At 37.8% G+C, this 20,008-nt stretch overlaps 1 protein-coding gene across 1 annotated transcript in view; it reads right to left on the minus strand.

The window, feature by feature from the left end:
- Positions 1-18,938, minus strand: part of frmd4bb (FERM domain containing 4Bb) — a 30,384-nt gene extending 11,446 nt beyond the window's left edge. Inside the window, exons 1-9 of the mRNA XM_055222951.1 lie at positions 18,757-18,938; positions 3,623-3,688; positions 2,964-3,058; positions 2,626-2,718; positions 2,157-2,241; positions 1,834-1,890; positions 1,723-1,745; positions 162-245; positions 12-77 (exon numbers count right to left, since the gene is read on the minus strand). Of these exons, the coding sequence (XP_055078926.1) occupies positions 12-77; positions 162-245; positions 1,723-1,745; positions 1,834-1,890; positions 2,157-2,241; positions 2,626-2,718; positions 2,964-3,058; positions 3,623-3,688 (569 nt within the window). The 5' untranslated portion in view covers positions 18,757-18,938. The remainder of the gene's footprint in view (positions 1-11; positions 78-161; positions 246-1,722; positions 1,746-1,833; positions 1,891-2,156; positions 2,242-2,625; positions 2,719-2,963; positions 3,059-3,622; positions 3,689-18,756) is intronic.
- Between the last annotated feature and the right edge of the window lie 1,070 nt (positions 18,939-20,008).

Raw genomic sequence — 20,008 nt, forward strand, 5'->3', positions numbered from 1 at the left:
TCAATACTTACTGCACAATGGCCTGCCCTCTGGAGACTCCCTTGAGCTGTTTATAGTGTTCAATAACTCGATCTTCACTGCCAAGTCATAACAATCATTACATTATGGAGAAAGCATGACTTAAACAAATGACACTGTATGCAAGGGACAATATGGCTCACCAGTATGCGAGGGATGGGTGTTCCTTCAGTACTTTGGTAGGTAGAGTAGGCAGTTTTTTCAACTCGCTTCTTGTGTTTTCATCACTGAAGGAGTAAATATAGGTTTTTAGCGAATGTATGTTACAAAATATGAATAAAGATCGTTGCAATTGTAATTCGTGAAAATATATAGCTTACAATTACACAGGAATTTGAATTTTTGGTCGCATTATCAGAGTAATAATATTTGAAAACAGCTGAATTTTGAGTGTTTGTAAGATTTGTTCTTCCAGGAGAACATTTTCAGTAGAGAAAACACTTTGTAAATGTCAAAAATGTTGGTGAGAAAGCCTTAAGTACAACATTGTTCGTAAGAATGCTTCATGAGTGAGGCTCTTACTTGTAAAACATGTGTATAAAATCAATTCCTTGGCTCCTCCTCTATATGGCGCTTGCATATCTCTGCTACAGTATGTTTCTGTCAGCTCTGTGATACTCATTAGACCTCAGATGTAAGCTCCTCAGCGCTCCTCAGTGCACAGTGGAAAGCCTCATGTAACACTGCTATTGATTTTGTTGCCTGTGCTAAAAGCTCATTATTAACTCATCCAGTTGCTGTTTAAAAGACTGTTTAAGATTTATTGACGAGCTTCAGGTGCAGGTCTTTAAACTGTAACTATTTGACTTGACTTTCAGACACCACCTTGTCTCCATAGAGATTTATTTATTTATTTATATATTTATTTGACAGGGACAATGCAAGAAGAAGATGCCAGAAATATTTCATAGTACGGCATTAAACCATCTATCTGACATATATTGAATCTATCTTTGGGTTGCCAGATTTAAAACTGATAAAAGACAATATTTTAATAGACACTCGACTCCCTGAAGGGTTGAGAGAACATGCCCAAGTTACTATAAGTTACTATGAGTTTTCCCTATTATCTATTGTTTCAAATTAAATAGAAAATATTGGTAATGGATGAAGTACTCAATTTCATTAGTAAAAGTACAGATACAAAGGCAAAGTGAAGTGTAAATGTAGTGATACTGATTAATAATGACATATTTTGGTCAACAGTTGCAATATGGATCAAATTCTATTTTTTTCATATGAATTTTATGTCTTTATTTTTGTTGTTTTGAAGCTTGAACTCAAAACCTTTAGTCAGGATGTTACCACAAACATCTATCTGATATATATTAAAACACAGGTGTTTTCATTGCTGTAAATATCTTAGAAGTGAGTGAGGAGGGTGGCTTCTCCATAGATCTGACCTTTTGCTTGGACTGGTGGTGTGACCTGCTTGTGTAAGTTTAATGCCATACTGTTGAAATTTTGGTGTGACAATAGCATCACCATGGAGCTAAGCAGGTAGAGGACACTCCAGTAGGTACAAGTTATAAAATACACTTTTAATGGAGATCGGGAACACGTTAAAGTAATTAGATTGGGCTCAATATGTGTGGATTTGGACATTTTTTGAAGTTATGAAAAGTTAAAAAAAACTGACACTTGTCCCAAACCCATAAGTAAGACATGACCACATTTTAAAACCGGAAAATCACCCGGTCTTACCTGGTGTAGTCTCCTTTGGCTTCCTGGTAAACAAAGGATTCTTGTTAGTACATAATTCACTAATATTCTAATGCAGTGTTTACATATGTGTACTAGGCCATGACAAGTCACCTGCAGAGCACTGGCAGCGAGCTTGAAGACGTTCTCACTTTCCACTTCAATAAGACCCTGCAAAACAAAACACAAAAACAACAAAATGAGAATCAAAAGACGTAAAATCTATATAACCTTGTACAGGCCAAGCTCACTCTAACCCTGCACTAACCTTTTTCTAGCAAACACAATCATTATCTGCATTGGTAATTTTTAGCATTCCAGTGAAAAGTATGAAAAAAATTTACCCTGAAGCCACAATCTGCAGAGCTGGGCTGTTTCAGAGGTCGACAGACAGTGAATCACCATAGAAGAGCAGACCAACAAACGCATATACTCACACTGTACACAGCAGATTTAGCATTCAGATAGAACAGTTCCACACTGATGATGTCCTTTAGTTGGGTTATGCTTTCCACATAAAACCTGGTAAAAAGAAATATTTGTATTGTGTTGAGGTGTTTCCCAGCAACAAGAATCTATTCATCAAGTCTCAAGGTTATGCACTACAAAACGGATTTGCCATAACTATTTGACTTAAAACTGAAAATTAAGGTCAGTAATGCAACATTTTGCTGATTTTCCGTCTATATTTTTGTTAGTAAAGACAAAAATCATAGATACATCGAAACCAGTGTCATAGTCAAGTCTATTCAGTTGTCCTAAAGTAAATCAAATCACCTTCAAATCCAAATATTCTTTCCATGTTTCACAGTCTAGTGTCAGACTTTACCCTTGGTGGGTCAGTGTTAATAATGACTGCTCCTCCTACTGGAAACTGTGTGCTTTGCATGACAAAACAGTTCTTACCTCACCAGGAAACTGAGGGGAATAGGCACCGTCTTCTTTGCAAAGTCATGATCCAGAACTCTGCGGTCCATCTGTAACCATTTACGCTGGCCACTGTAAGAAGCAAGAAGGTTTAAAAGTCTTAAAGACGTTTAAAAGGACCATATTATGCTGTTATGATGTTGTTTCTTCATCAAAAATATAACTGGAGTTGTGGTTTATTTCTTTCACATATTTCTTTCCAGGTATGTTTTTGATCAGGAAACAACATTGTATCATGGCTAAAAGCTCATAAAAGTAAAATTTGCATAATATAGAACCATAAAAAAGTTAGAATTTTCATATAAATAAAAACCTACTGGTCATCGGAATACGCCAGACCAAAGAATTCCTTCTCTTTGAGGTTGAAATGAGAGGAGACCAAATCGAGGAGTTCGTACGACAGAAGCTTTGGCTGGAAAGAATACATTTATTATTATATTTAAATGCATTTACTATACAAAGCATTTTACATCAAGGAACCACTCACCCATTAACACACACATTCATACACCAGAGTACATAGACACTCTACCAATTGCAGCTGCTGTCGCCCACGTTATTATTATTGCTTTGATTTTCTTCATGTCCTCACAGTGCAGCATTATGTTCATTATGCCATAACACACATAAGACTTTTTTTTCTTTTTACAGATTTTTTTTTCTATATCTGTCAGTATTTTTTATGTGCTGTTGTTTAGTGGTGTGTTACTACTGTGTGTTGCGGGCTTTTCCTGTAGCTATACACAGCTCTGACCTGGTTTTGCCATATGTATAGAACTGGAAGACTGGTTTATTCCAACGAGGTCCCTGCTTGTTATAAGTTTTGATGTAGGATTTTTCATGATTAAGAACCAGTTAAGTAAGTTAGAATGATATTTAAATGCAAAAATATTGTCTGAAGTGGTGCAAAACGCTGATCATCACTATGTATTATAAGAGATTCTGTCCATGTGCCTACTCCAACACCGTGTTTTACCTGAACCAGCAGCTCCAGCTTCCTGTCGTCCAGCAGCTGCACTTGGCACAGCCTTCCTTCAGTCATCTGCACAGAAACAAAGCGAAAATGTTCAATACAGATTATCTCTTTTCTATATAATCTACCATAATACAGCGCAATGAAACCAGCAGCAGCGCATAAGCCACTTTCAGCTTTGTAGTTTCACTTCAATAGAGCGGCATTTGATACAGACTTCTATAAATGTATTTTGTTTGAGGCCTGGGTGGTAAATATATCCTTGAACATGAAATAAGCACTCAGACTGGTAATGACAAGTCGCCTATTGTCTCAGGGATTTGTTGATGTGGTAACTGAAAGCCGGATTTGAAATTATCCCTGGATTTAACTCTACAACTCCCAGTTCTTTCAAAAAAAATGTGTCAGCCAAAATTAGATATAAAGCATGCATCGCTTGTTTTTATTAAACTAATTAAACCCTGAAAGTTCTAAACCTATAGAACTAGGTGGCAACACGGAAAACTACTGCAAAACAGCAAGGGCACTTCATCAGGCTTAGTTTTCTAATAGTTGAAGTATTCTGGGAAATGTAGTGTGTACAGTTACCAATAAGATTTTATTATAATTCATCTAATGATATGGTGATATGCTAATCAATCAACTTCCTGAGTGATATGACCCACATACAATTTACCGGTATATCAGTATAGGCTTGTACAAATGTCATTATCTGCAGTCTACACAGTCAATGCTTGAGTTAGGCAATAGGAGTAGCTGCAGTATTACACAAAATATATTGCCTGATCATAAATATATTGATAAGTCATGATTTGATATAGCCCTTCAGTGCATTATTTAAATTAATCAGCCTCAAGTATTAAAAAAAACTACAAATCAAACCAATCTCAGTACACTTTTTACTACTTCAAACTTGTACAAATGACAGATTGAGGTTGCAACAAACCTTCTCGGATACAAAGTTGAAAAAGCCACATGCTACATCCACTACACCTGACAGAATGAGGCTGCTCTATACATCCGGCCCTAAAACAGCAGCTGTACCTGAGCCTCCCCCAGCACAGCGCAGCCAGTGCATCCTCCTCCACGACTGGACCACATCTCTTTAAAAACCAAGTGCCCTTCTCCACCTTTTCAGTCCAAACAAAGGAGCAGTGTAGCATTAACCACTCATAGATCAATACTGCCTGTTTTGGTGTATTGACCAGTGCTGTGGCCTGTCAACAAGGAACTCCACAGCTGACTTAATGAGGGCAGAACGGGCCGGACTCTGGACTGTGCTGCTGTTGTGCTGCTGCAACTATGCAATGGAGAGAGATAATGCTGTTAAAATGCCTCCGTGCTAGGGCTCGGGAATGTGAGAAAAATAAAAGATACATAAAGATAAAATACAAAAAAGATGAATAAATAAATTTAGTTTGTATTTTATCTTATTAAAAATGAATACAAATATTAATTTCACAAAGACAAACGCAGACGACTTTTAATCAGTGCCATTTTACACTGAAAATAGTCAAATTTCTTCCTACTTTTACTGACTTAGAATTCAATATATATGAAAGCTGAAACAATATATTTTGAGGCTCAATATTTACCATGTGTCAATTTCTTTGTGTCAATACTTGCCATTTTTATGTAATATGAGAAGATGTGAACAAATAACTTCTATGGCGATTTCTTGGTTGATTATGATATTTACTTGTTGCAGCTTTTTAATGCTTTTTAATCATATATACAGTATATTTAGAAATAGGTTTACTGCGATTGTCCTGCTTAGTATCAGTGACATAAAGTAGTTTCAATATGATCCTTTATCGTATTATTTCTCATATCATACTTCAAAATGTGTTTTTGTGACAGACCTAATCTTGACCTTGATTAAAATTGTATTAATTGCACAGCCCTACTACGGCAAAAAAGTCTTAAAATGTGATGTGAATCTAAATTAATACCCTAATACTAACATACTACCATTCACACAGACAGTGGCTCCCTCATCTCTGCATCACTCAAGGAAAAACACAAACTAAAACACAACTCGACCCTCTCCTTCACCCCGGTGAACGAGAGGGTCACATTCCTGCACCTCCAGGTCAGGGACAGGTCTCTCACTGTTGTGTCGGCCTAAGGGCCGAACAGAAGTGCAGCGTACCCGGCCTTCTCCCCGGGAGGGGTACTAGACAGTGCACCGACCGGGGACTTCATTGTTCTCCTGGGGGACTTCAATGCCCACTTGGGCACTGACAGTGAGACCTGGGTGATCAGGAAGAACAGCCTCCCTGATCTAAACCCAAGCAGTGTTCTGTTATTGGACTTGTGTGCTAGTCACAGCTTATTCATAACAAACACCATGTGTGAGTGCACGTGGCACCAGGAAACCCAAGACCGGAGGTCGATGATTGACTTTGCTGTCGTGTCATCTGAGATCCATCCTGAGTATCTTAGGTCTCTCCAAATCTGAGGTCATGATTCTCTACAGGAAAAAGGTGGCTTGCCCTCTTTGGGTGGGTGTGGAGTATCTTGAGGTCTTGTTCATGAGTGAGGGAAGGATGGAGCGTGAGATTGACAGCATTGGTGCAGCATCCGCAGTGATGCAGTTGCTGTATCGGTCTGTTGTGGTGAAGGAGCTGAGTCGAAAGGCAAAGCTCTCGATTTACAGGTCAATCTACGTTCCTACCCTCACCTATGGTCATGAGCTCTGGGTAATGACCGAAAGGACAAGATCGTGGATACAAGTGGCCGAAATAAGTTTCCTCTGCAGGGTGGCTGGATGCTCCCTTAGAGATAGGGTGATGAGCTCGGTCACCCTATCTCTAAGGGTGACCGAGCTCGTCACCCGAGCTCGGTCACACGGGAGGAGCTCAGAGTAGAGCTGCTGCTCCTCCACATCGAGAGGCGCCAGTTGAGGTGGCTCAGGCATCTTACCTCGGGGAAGACCCAGGACACGCTGGAGGGACTATGTCTCTTTTCTGGCCTGGGAACACCTTAGGGTTCCACTGGAGGAGCTGGAGGACGTGTCTGGGGTGAGGGAAGTCTGGGAGTCCCGGCTTAGACTGCTGCCCCCATAACCCAGCCCCGGATAAGCAGAAGAAAATGGATGGATGGATAGTCCCTTTTCAAGCAAGCCTATTGGTCGTTTCCGGATGTCTCTGTAATCCCTCAGTCGTCCAGGTCTGATCCATGGCAAAAGACAAATTCAGTTATGTAACTGGACAAAAGTTTTAGAGTGAAGACATTTCGCTGCTCATCCAAGCCTCTTTTTCAGTTCTGGTCAGATTGCTGCTGGACTCTGTGTTATATCTGTCTGAAGGAGGAGCTAACTACACTGATAATAACACACCTGTTTGTTTACAGTTTCTTGTCCAGTTGACAGAATTGAATTTCTCTTTTCCTCTTGTTTCCGGATGCTATAGAATTTCAATCTCTCTCAGAGCAGGGGGCAATATTTGTGTATTGGTTATAAATAGTATCGACAGTAATTTAATAGACACAAAAGATTGTTTATCAATATTTGAAAAAATGGTGTAAAAATAAATTATAAATAAATCATATGAATTCATTTGTTTTTTCTAGGCCTGTCATGATAATCAGATTTTTGTTTGCTCAAACTACGAACATGTTAAAAATAAACCCTCAGCCTTTTCTACAGGTCTCAGACAATAATAAAAAAAAAAACAATACTTTCACTTTTCAGTTCAGTTAAAAAATGTAGAGTAGAAAGTACAGATTCTTACTCTCAAATGTAAAAGTAAAAAGTATCCACTTTAAAATGCACTTAAGAACAGTACTTAAATACTTTCACTTTGTTACATTCCACCTATGTACTATGGTACTACTACTACTAGGCTATTACTATTATCGACTATAAGACTACTATTATTACTAATGCTAATACGACTACCACTACTACCACTACTACTACTGCTACTACTTTGTACTTCCACTCCTTTATACTCCTATCACCTTCACTATATGGACTTATCATTAAATATTTGATAGAAAGAATAATACGTTTTCAGACTCTATATATTGTGTGTAAGTTTTCTTTGTATTCGCAAGGATTCATTTATTTTTTTCTTATTTTTGTAGTATTAAGCATATTTGATAACATTTGAGCTGTAGTAGTGTGAAAATAGTCAGCATCTATGACACTTACTACAATACTACAACCAACTACTGCAGTATTTAATGTGTTCATGTATTGCTGATTATTTTGTTACAACACAGTTCACTTATATCATATATATATATATATATCATACTTCAAATTTTGTTACCATGACAATTAAATGAGACTATAAAAGGTCGCCATGTAGTGTCATCTGAAACGCAGCAATTTCCTGTACAAGTTTAACTCAGAGATGTTCATTTGAGATAGAGTGCTGTGTACACACTACCTCTCCTCCATCATATCCACTCCTAATATTAATTGATTAGATTGGCCTACTTCCTGACAGTCCCACGTACTTGATCATCCCTTTAAATTACACCAGGTCTATTGTTTTAATAACCACTCTCCACTTATAGAGCCTGAATCATGAGCGGGAGAACCACTACTGCCATCAATATCACTTTATGAGCTCGTTTTGAACTCCACATTCAATGGTTTTAATTAATTTTGAAGATGGCCGCCTGTGACACCCACTATGAGGATGATTACATTGATCTCTGCTTAATTAAGTTATGGCAGAGAAGTAGTGGGAGGCTATACTTTGTCTTGTTAATACGCTACGCACTCATATCGCACGGGGAGAGAGGAGATATTCAAAATGTCACAGTACAGATCAAATATATTGCTTAAATAGAAGTATGTTACTATTAGGGGTGGAAGAAGTACTCAGTTTTGTCACTTAAGTAAAAGTACAGATACTATGGTGAAGAAATACTCAAGTAAAAATAAAAGTATCACTTGGAAATATCTGCTTAAGTAAAAGTATTAAAGTACTTGATTAAAATGTACTTGAAGAATAAAAAGTAAAAGTATTTGGCACAGATTTTTCAGATCTAATAAAGCTTCAAATGTAGTGATTTTGAGCTGAATTTTGTTCAACAGAAACAATTGGATCATTTCTTCTGTCTGTTTTTATGTGTATATTTTTGTTTGCTTGAATTATGAATGTGTTATAAACTCTCAGCCTTTTCAACAGGTCTCAGGCAATAATAAACTATATTATATTATATTATATTATATATGTTATTATATTTTCACATTTCAGTTCAGTTAAAATTGTAGTAGTAAAAAGTACAGATACTGCTCTCAAATGATGTAAAAGTAAAAAATAGTAAAAGTATCCACTTTAAAATCTACTTAAAATACAGATATCTAAAATCCATTCTTAAGTACAGTATTACTTTTACTTTGTTACATTTCACCAATGACAAATATATTACTACTAGGCTATTACTATTATTAAGACTACTAGTATTACCATGACTAATATGACCACAACTATTACTACTACTACTACTACTACTACTACTACCCCTATTAGTACTACTACTACTACTTCTATTACTACTACTACTACTACTGCTACTGCTATTACTACTACTAATTATATTACTACTACAGCTGCTACTGCTGCTACTACTACTACTATTACTACTACTACACCTATTACTACTACTACTACTCCTATTACTACTACTACTGTTACTTCTACTACTGTTACTTACTACTACTACTACTACTACTGCTACTACTACTAGTACTACTACTACTACTACTACTACTACTACTACTTCTACTACTGCTATTACTACTACTACTCCTATTAGAACTACTACTGCTACTGCTACTACTACTACTATTACTACTATTACTACTCCTATTACTTCTACAAAGTCTAGTACTATAAAACCCTGGTACTATAAAGCGTGCACTTCTCCTTAAAGCTGCTGGTAAAACCCATGCTCCATGCAGCAGGTCATCACTCTGGCCACTAGATGGCGCAGCTACGAGTGTTTTATATTCATAGAGAATGCTCTTTCTAGTGAGGGATTTGTTATAAATTGCCATGAGCTCAGGCCTCTGAAATCACCAGGGATGAGTCATATGTACAAACAGAGAGTGAGAGGAACATGGCCGACGGGGAGGCTCCTCACTGATCAATCAATCAATATTAATGTTGACTTGCTCATATCCAATTAAATAAAAGGCATGGTTCTTCTGTGACTGATGTAAACTTCAAGCAAGGCATTGTAAAAATCAATGTGTGTGTGTGTGCGTGCGTGCGTGTGTGCGTGCGTGTGTTTTTAGGGATGTTTACACAAAATATTAATAATGTACAAATAATTGCCAGTCTGATTCATACACAAATGTAAATGTGCTGTTTTAGTGTATCTTAGTTGCTTAGACCTATGTAGGGATACAACAAAACACTTTTACTACACTTTGAATCACAACTCAATACACACACAGCCTCATGTTATCAAGGTAAATGGCAAATAGTCACATTTTTATACAGCTCTTTCCCACCTTCAAGACACTCAAAGTACAAAGAAAAAATACGATAAATACTGCGGCCCGAAATATATTGGTCCAGCTTTCATATAAAAATCTACCTAGTAAAATTATTAAAGTACACGTTTTAATTTTGTAATTTACTTAAGATTAAAATACTAAAATATTCCCCCAGATTTTGAAATCGTATAAAGTTTCAAATGCAGTGATTTTGATAAAGATTTGTGCTGAGATTTGTTCAATAGAAACAACTGAATCTATCAATTTTTTCTGTATATTTTTATTTGCATATTTTTGTTTGCTCAGATTATGAAAGTGTTAAAAATAAACCCCCTCATTCTTTTCAGCAAGTCTCAAACAATAATAATTAAAAAAAAAAATCACTTTTCAGTCCAGTACAGTAAGTAAAAGTCAAAATATTCACTTTAAAATCAACTTAAGTAAAGTACAGATTCTTAAAATGTATACTTAAATATACTTTTAGTTTGTTACATTCCACCACTGACTACTATACTACTACTACAAGGCTATTACTATTATTAATGCTACTACTATTACTAATACTAAAATGACTACCACTACTAATACTACTACTACCACTACAACTAATAGTAGTATGACTAAATAGCTACTACAAGCTACAAATCTTATCGTATTACAACAAAAATACCACAAATCTCCCCACTTTTGCAAAGAAAAAGTACACACAATAAATACTGGGGCTCAAATATATTGTTCCAGTTTTCATATATTGAACGATAAGTGGCTATAGTAATTATCACAGCACTTCTGATTGTATATGAAATGTTTTTTTGTTTTTTTTTTCTTTTCCTTATATAGAAACTGGGAGTGAAATGTTTATATTGCGCCATCACGTCTCTGTTGACAGGCGCATCGCCGCTATGAGTCACTCACACATGACGCAACATCATGACTTTGATTTGTTTTTCATGTGCCAACAGAAGCCTTTAAAGGGTCAGATACGGGCCCACGGGGTTAAGCTGTACACTGAAGTCGATGTTAGAAAAGGGGGGGCGAGGGATGAAAGAAACGCCCGTCTTTGTGCTCCTCCCTCCTGAGACGGGACGGCCCTTTGTTACTGTTGTGTTTCGAGGTGATTCTGGCTGGAGTCTGAAGCCTGAGGACGGCATGGCAAACGCTAACAAAGCACATTAAAGTACACGATAAAGCATTACACGTGAAACTAAGTCGGAGTACGCTGCGTTTACGTGGAGGTTTCTTAAGTGTACGATACAGTCTGCTGGTAAAGATACAAAATGCAGATGTTGTCACTGCTGGCTGATATAGATCTTAGAGCACAGACGTAAAGGGCATCTTTGCTTCAGATTGTAAATTAGCGTTTCGCAGATGTCTCTCTCGCTCTCACCTTGTTCCCTTTTTTCATCTTAAGAAAAATATATTAACTGTTCAAACTGAGAATATTTTGACGTCTTTTATGGTCAATTTTATGGTCTGATCTATGTTATAATGTTATTTCCTCATCAAAAACAGACCTGGAGTTGTGTTTTTTTGTTTCATTCACACATGTTTAACACACAAACTTTACATAATCAGCCTGAGTTCTTGTCTGACATGGAAAACACGCTGTTCAACCTTGTGATGTCATCATGTGGTAATACAGCAAGTACTCCAGTGGTTTTTAAACTCCGTACACTTTCGCTGGAACTATTTCGATACATTCAGAGAGACTAATAGTGAAGACTTATATACAGGATCTTTAAGCGTTGAAGATCTTCTTGTTAATTAATGAGAAATGATTTGATTGTTGTTTTACTAACTCTGCGAGGCAAAACGAAACTGTTAAACGAGGTCAAAAGTCGTAACTGATCAATACACTGTGATCCCCTTTTCTTACTTGAAGAAGCCCTTTCGTAAGCGCGCTGGTCCGGGCTGGTTAACCGTGAGCATGAGGCACGGTGCTGCGTAACCCTCCTGTGTCAGACGTCACTGTGGTTAAATGTCATGTCCAGACGGAGACCTGTCTTATCTCAGTTTCCTCGTCATGCATTATTGATGGAAGCTGGTATCACACACACACAGGAGAGGCAGCCTGTGTTCACTACATGCTCCTTTGAAGACGCACAATAGATCAGGTACTAGAGCTGCACGATTATTCCAATTTGAGTTTAATCAAGAACCAGTCGTTTCTAATAGTCAATGATCGGCTTGGGGTTTTAATGGAGAAGTCTGCAGCCGATGCTCTGTCGGTAAAAGCATGTGGTTTGGAATACAATTCAGACTTTGAAGGAATTTGAAAGAATTACATGGGCTATTAGTGTGTTAAATGGAAATACTGCTCCTGAAATTAGTATTGATAAACTTTTTTGATTAAGATTGCAACAAGGTGGGAGATAGAGACACGCGCATCCGATAAATTTGTGACTGCACGCTGGATCCAAAGATAAAAACTATAGAAAAAAAAAGAACAAATTGCACTGCAGTTCTTTGTAGCTCCCAATTTTGAATTACTTTAATAGCACCACGATGTGATGTTTTGGAGTCAAGCCCTTCTTCAGGCATTGCTACACGGTGGGTCTAATAAATACAAAGTACATGCTCAAAACTACTGTCTCAGAAATGGTAGATGGTCACATTTTTATATAAAGCTTTTCCACATTCTAGGTCAGGGATGTCAAACTCATTTTACCTCAAAGGGTCAGATGTAACTGTAAGATAAATGTCACTACACTTTAATCTATCTATGTTTCTACATTTATTACTTATTCAAGTTACAAATATTGCATATGGATTTGCATAGACATGAAAAAATTGCTGTTTAACTGTGTATCTCCTGATAAACTGACATTTTAAGACAGTCATACCTTTTAATTTACTTTGTTGCGGGCCACATAAAATGACGTGGCGGGCCGAATTTGGTCCAAGGGCCTTGAGTTTGTGTTCTAGGTACTCAAAGCGCTTTACATCAACTACTCACCTATTCACACACAGACATTGGGGTTGAGGCGGGTTAAGTGTCTTGCCCAAGCAAACAACAATATTCATTTGTGGGAGCTGGAACTGCACCACCAACCTGTGCATCAGTGGATCAGACTCTGGTTTTACTAATGATGTTTACGTTAAGAGCAGGATTTGAACCATCAACCTTTGGATCAGTGGAGAAACGCTCTATCAACTGAACCACCATCACCCTCATCTATTGTTTTAACACATAAGAAGTATCTACAGCTGAGTTTATGGGATATGTGAGGAGAATGCAGCACAGTACTGGCACTATACCAAATAACAATACTAAGAGTACACTGAGACGGAAGTATTTCCCACAACCCCAAAAAGAACATTATAAAATTACTAACTGATGAATAACCAAAAACAATAGCCAAGACTGCATAGTACCAGAGGAGACCAGCGTTTCACCAGAGCTACTCCAACCACAGTTTGAAAACCACTAGATACCACATTAGAAAGTAATTTAAGAAGCTAAGAAGCAGTCTTTGTATCTCAGTGAAAAACATTCTGCTTGTCATTGCCAGTATGTCCAAGAATGACTCAGCAGAACATTTATGATATTGCAAAATTGAATTACTAAAATGGGCTTCTGACTCAACCTCATAAAGTAAAAAGAAGAACTAGGGATTGTCATATCATTCAGTATTGCTTAAATTATATTCTGATTTATATAGAAAGTATTTAGGGTAAAGTCTCGGTCTAGCATCATTTTCAATAGACCTCACTTTTAGCATTATAAAGAAACAGGAAATGACCAAAATGAAAATGTGAGAGAAATATTCAGATTACGTACACTTCACATAACTGTATATAAAGGATTACTGGATATAGCAAAGTAAAGGGTGACCACATGAGAGCGTTACAGAGGGTGATTCATGTGGGTGATGTCATTGAGCGGTAAGACCCTTTCCCAATCTCAAAAGGACGTGTACTGATGAGCGAGGAGAGCAGGGGTATTTTACCGTGACAATCCTACAAGTGGAAGTGGTGGCATGGCTCACTTCATTTAATTACGGGCTACCTCTAGCACCGCTATGAACAAGACAAAAGCAAAATCATAGTTATTGTGCCTAAGAAAGACATTCAAAATTCAGTTCAGCGTTATGTGCGGTGGTTTAGACTTGATTTTGATACTATACTCAAAAGGTTCATTTAGCTCTGACATATATGGAGTATGCTGGCAATATGATTAAAGATCCCATATTGTGTCAAATTGACTCTGGCGTTTTATTATGCAATTTTCTGATCTATGTTATAATGTTGTTTCCTCATCACAAACATAAACAGACCTGGAGTCTGCATATTTAGGTTAGGTTGAGTTCATCCCTCAAACAGAAAATAGTCTGTTCCACCTTGTGATGTCATCATGTGGCATTACAGGAAGTGCTCTACTGTGTTTTTAAACTCCATGCACCTTCACTAGAATCATTTGGCTGATTGCAGACCTGGAATTGCCAATCTTGACTGAACTAAAGGTAAAAAGGAGCTGTTAACTTGAAAACCACCGTATTTTCCAAACTATAAGTTGCACTTGTTTCATAGTTTGGCCAGGGGTGCGACTTATACTCAGATGCGACTTACATGTGAAAGTTTTTTTTTTTTTCTTCATTATTATGCATTTTTTGGCTGGTGCAATTTATACTAAGGTGCGACTTATACTAAGGTGTGACTTATACTCAGATGCGACTTATATGTGAAATATGTATATGAAATATACTTCAGAAAATATGGCACTGCCTCACATCACAAGGCAGAACGGAGCATTTTGAGCTTTGGAGATGTAGACATATTTTAACATGACTTAAAGCTCACAAAAGTCCATTTTCTGTAATACATAGGACTTTTAAGATACCAAGTGATACTATTGTTTTGGGGTTTTTTTAGATCCTGGACTATATGTAACTCTCTGATGGATGCATCAAGCAACTACAGTATAAAATTTGTTTATTTAAAAAACCTAAACAACGTGCTCATTTTCCAATCACTCCACAAAATCTGCAGATTAACAATGCTAATGCTTTTGCCTGACCCCGTCTTAACTAAACATTATAACTCTGTAAAACGCTGTGATATCATCTGAATCCCACAAATCATACTGTCCTTACTGCGTATATATGTATATTACATAATCCCTTATATTTTAGTGTTGAAACCACACAGGGGGCAGATTGACTGATCCCAATCCTCTCTAGTTCATTCGGCTCTGAAGTGTTTGCAATTTTAAAAAGGAGATGTGACACCAGTTGCCCTGCTCTGTGGCTTTTGCAGCTCTTTCCACTGCCTGACTGCACTGTTATCACTGACTGCAGACTCCCATTATACACAACTGCAGTGACTTTCTGCAGAGACCAGGACGAAGCGCTGGAGTGTGGATCAGAATGGTTAAAGGGGATACCGGTCTGCAGGGAGCTAGAGAGAACACTATGAGGTTTAACATGGGTTTTAATTGATCAGGCAAAACATTATGACCACCGGAGTATACACAGTTAAAGTGGAGGGACTGTGAAGATAGACGTGCATACTGTTTGGGTTAGGCAACATGACAGTAAATAAGTAAATAATCAATCAGGAAATGTTGTTGACACATAATTTTCAGTTTTAATTTTCATAATTCAGAAAAATGGTTTTCAAATATACAGATGCACTATATAACTTTTCTGGTGGCGGAGATGTTATTCCTTCATCTGGAATGTGTCACACTTTTGCATTTAAACTTATCTATTTCCATGGAGATAAGCAGAAGACACCACTGTTCCAAGTCACCGGACAGGTCTGTGGAAAGGCAACCTCATTCACGGTAATAACGCATGTTTTTCGAGGCATTTTTGAGAAATAAAACACACGTAACTGAGTAAATGCAAGATACGCCAGTTTAATGCCAGGCTGTGGAACACTCAAGGCAACACGAGAACATCTCCACGGAGACAAGCATGGGAAACGTTACATAGTGCTCCTTAATAAGAAATAACAGAGACTACAGAAAATGTCCAATGTTCAGTTCTGATCTTGATATAAAAATGATGTAAACAAACACAATGTCATTTTCAACACAAAGTAATATCTTCTTATGTATCACTTATATCTTTTATTCTGATATGTAAAGATCATTCTAAAGCTATTCAGGAAAATTCTGTCCCATTTGGGTGAATTCTGTCAGTACTGATACTTGCTCAGATGAGTCTCTAGTTTTGATACTAGCTTTTGAATTGATAATAGTAATTGCAGAGTAAATCTAAGCAGCTGTCATTTCTTGTTCAACACATAGTTCTGCAGTATCATTTCAACTGTTTTCAGTCATTGGAGCTGCACAAACTGTTCATTTAGATTCTTCCACTTCATTTCTGTTTATGATGGTAGATATAATGACTCCAGTCTTGTTATTAAAGTAGATCTATTCTGCAAAATCAACTTTTCAGAGCGTGTTATAGTTGTTTCTCCTTCTCATTTATCCTCTCAAGGTTGTTTTTGCAGTGATTCGTGCATGTTTGAGCGATCTTTAACTGCTTATTCTCTAGACGTCATATTGCGATCAACGCCCATTTCACCCACCACCGGCACATGCCCACCTTACTTAGTTCTTCAATTTTATTTTTGCAATCGATGATACACATTATGTAGTTGTTTTGGTACTAATGAAAAAACTCTGCTACTTGCTAAGCGTGACCTGCAGCTATCTATGGGGGCGCCGACAGCTACACGGCTCTTTGTTGTGATGACGTTTACGCCGACGTCACCTCTCATTGGATAACTCAGTTTTGTAATGCAAAAGCCAGCGGACTTGTTTCTTTTATTAAGTTGTTTTAGATGAATATTGTGATTTCAAATGTGCAAATTATAACAGAATGATCCATGTATGTCATAGATCATAACAATATAGCAAATATGTCTTCTTTAAACCATCACGACTTAGCATTGTGAGCTAAATGTGTGTGTACGTGCTGCTTACACATATACCCCACCATTGTCAGGTGCCATAATGAAGAAATAATCTGTCTTCTTCAATTACCTGTCAGGGATGTTATGCCTGCAATCTTTCATTACAGGGCGATTTGTGATTCTGCACTGCACAGACCAGCTTGTCCATTAGATTTATCCCCTATATGAATATAAGATTATCCTCCAAGAATAGCCCCATCTCCCTCTGACTTTTCTCAGGAAAGGCTCAGGTGTCAAGTGGAAGTATGCCAATTGTGAGCTGTAAAACTCCTCCATTGCATCTCTGTCTTGTCTCTCTCACTCAAACAAGAAACAAGTCTTCTCAAATTGACTGTTTCAGCTCAACATGATAAACGACGTAGGATATCCTTTGTGAAAAATAGGAAGAGCAAACTTTTCAGTCCTCGCGCGTGGTGCCGGAAATTTGTAAAACAACATATCCTGTTTACACGAGTTTAAAATACAACGTTTGAATCCTGTGTTTTCCCAGAACTTGGCAGTAACATCTTCAGGATTGTACCATCAATTCCAAAACGTGTCTTCACTATTTTCTAATCTATGTTATAATGTTGTTTCCTTATCAAAAGCATACATGAAGTTGTGTTTTGTTTCATTCACACATGTTTAACGCACAAAGCCTGCATATTTAGGCTGAGCTCTTCCCTCAAACAGAAAACACCCCGTTCCACTTTGTGATGTCATGGGGTAATACAGGAAGTGCTTTTAAATTCAATACACTTTCAATAGAACCATAATATAATTTCAGCCCTGGAATGTCCAATCTCGACTAAACAAAAGGTAAAAGGAGCTGTTAACTTGAAAACTACCACTTAATGACATCACAAGGTGGAAGAGAGCATTCTGAGCTTTGGAGATGTAACAGACTAATAGTAAAGTGTTACTCAAACATGTGTGAATGAAACAAAACACAACTCCAGGTCTGTTTTTGATGAGGGAACAGCATTACAACATGGTTTAAAGCTCCAAAGAGTAAATTTTGAGTAATATGAGACCTTTAAAGAGTTCAATTATAAAATAACCAAAAGAAAATTATTCCACTTGGGTAAACAGTAACAGCACATTCCAGTTTAGTCTCACATTTAATGTCCTCTATGTGTGAACCCAGACTAAAATGATACAACAAATGCTTGAACCAAAACATATCCTGCCAAAACGTGATGCTGACATACTCACCAAAAGAAAAGAAACTATCACTTAATAAACAAAAAGCTGACACTGCAGTGCTGTTAAGATCTGACACCCGGCACATTTTCATAGCAGCAAAATGATGATTCACGAGTGTAATATTGTGAAGATCCACTTCCCAACGTTTGGTGCGTTTTTTTAAACACATCACAAAAAACCCAACAGCAATTAGCCTAGTTTATTTTGAAGCACACACCTTTTATGATCCAATTACGCATGCTTAACAAACATTAACCAACCACCAGTAGCCAATAATCCATGGTAATGACAGCAGCCCTTCACTGAGCCGAGAACAATGAATGAGCCTACTGTACATGGGTGGTTTCCTTTCCACCTGAAGAGTAGGCTATACGACCTAACACATGTAGAGAGCAAATAAAACAATCACCCCTTCCAATATTGTGGAAAACGCATTGGAAACGATCAAAATGCACGTACTTTTGTTTATTTGTTACATTAATAAAACGATTCCTGTCACTACTTTGTCTGACAGGCGCTGCTGCTCCCACTTGGCTATACCATCCCATCCCCATGCTCGCCTTACCTTGACCTATACTCCCGGCTTTTTATGTGTTGTGGATGTCTTCCTCCTGCATGCTTCGGTTCGGTTTGTCATGGGAGAGAGTGGCCGATATCCACGTTCATTCTCCGGTATACCGCGCTGGAAGAGCCGTGAAGCACCGTCTCTCGTTCACTACGAGCCCAACAGCAGCAGGAGAAGCACACACGGCACACACACGGCACGGTAGCAGCACCAAGCACCAAGCACCAAGCACCACACCACGCCTTCAGCCGCCGGCTATTATGTGAGGCGGGCTTGCGCGCATCCCCACCCTCCTCCCCCCGTGCGTCTCTCTCTCATCCAGCAGCTGCCACCGGCCTCAACTGAGCCCAGAGCGCCCAGAACAATCATTGGCTGTAGCATGGAGCTCATGTGTGAGTTTAGTAGGCTACACAACATCGTTCTGGTTGGATATTATGATGGAGAGTACTATTACGCACATTACGCATGAACATACCATACGTCTATTTACAGTATACACCTTAAATAAACCATGGACAAAGACATAATGGTGTTAATTTAGTAGTTACTGAGCCTGGATCAGTAGTCCTAATAAACAATTTGGTTATTATTGATTATTAAGGCTATAAAAGTGTAGTTATTGTTATAAAGTGTTGAAAAAACTATTGAAACCGTAGCCTATTTAAAACAATTTGTTGCTATAGGCAGCCCAAGCAAAGTGATCAATACGCAATTAAAACGAACAGTGTGGGCCTCTTCCCTGATCTTGTTAGCTATTTTACTCCAAATGACTGATAAATATTGTACTTTTTTGCCCGCCATTTTGTTTGGGAGAATTTGCATATCTATTGCTCACTCACTCACAGAACTGTCACTTGTAAATAACAAAGATTTGTGTCTGAACAAGTCTGAGGAAGTGATAAGATCTTGTTTTTGATAATACTTGAAAGAAATGCAGTTATAGTTGTTTAGAGTAACATATGGGTTTCAGGCATAAGCAGTGTGATCAGGTTTTTAAAATTAAAAGCTGGGACACATCCGGGTTGGGGTGGTTGGTGTAAATAAAACTGAAAATAGCAAGTGACATTGTTCCATCACAATTCACTAGTGGATGTGAGGGACTTCTGTCTTATGCTCATTTTCACACACAATTTTCTATATTTTAGCTGAACAAATGACAACATATTCACCTCTTTAGTGTTGGCCGGTGTCAAATTGGCCAAAAATAGTGACACCTGGGAAATTTCTTGTATAAAACTGGGACAAGTCAATG

The sequence above is a fragment of the Periophthalmus magnuspinnatus genome, chromosome 7, assembly GCF_009829125.3.
Source record: "Periophthalmus magnuspinnatus isolate fPerMag1 chromosome 7, fPerMag1.2.pri, whole genome shotgun sequence".
In the NCBI taxonomy this organism is placed as follows: domain Eukaryota; kingdom Metazoa; phylum Chordata; class Actinopteri; order Gobiiformes; family Gobiidae; genus Periophthalmus; species Periophthalmus magnuspinnatus.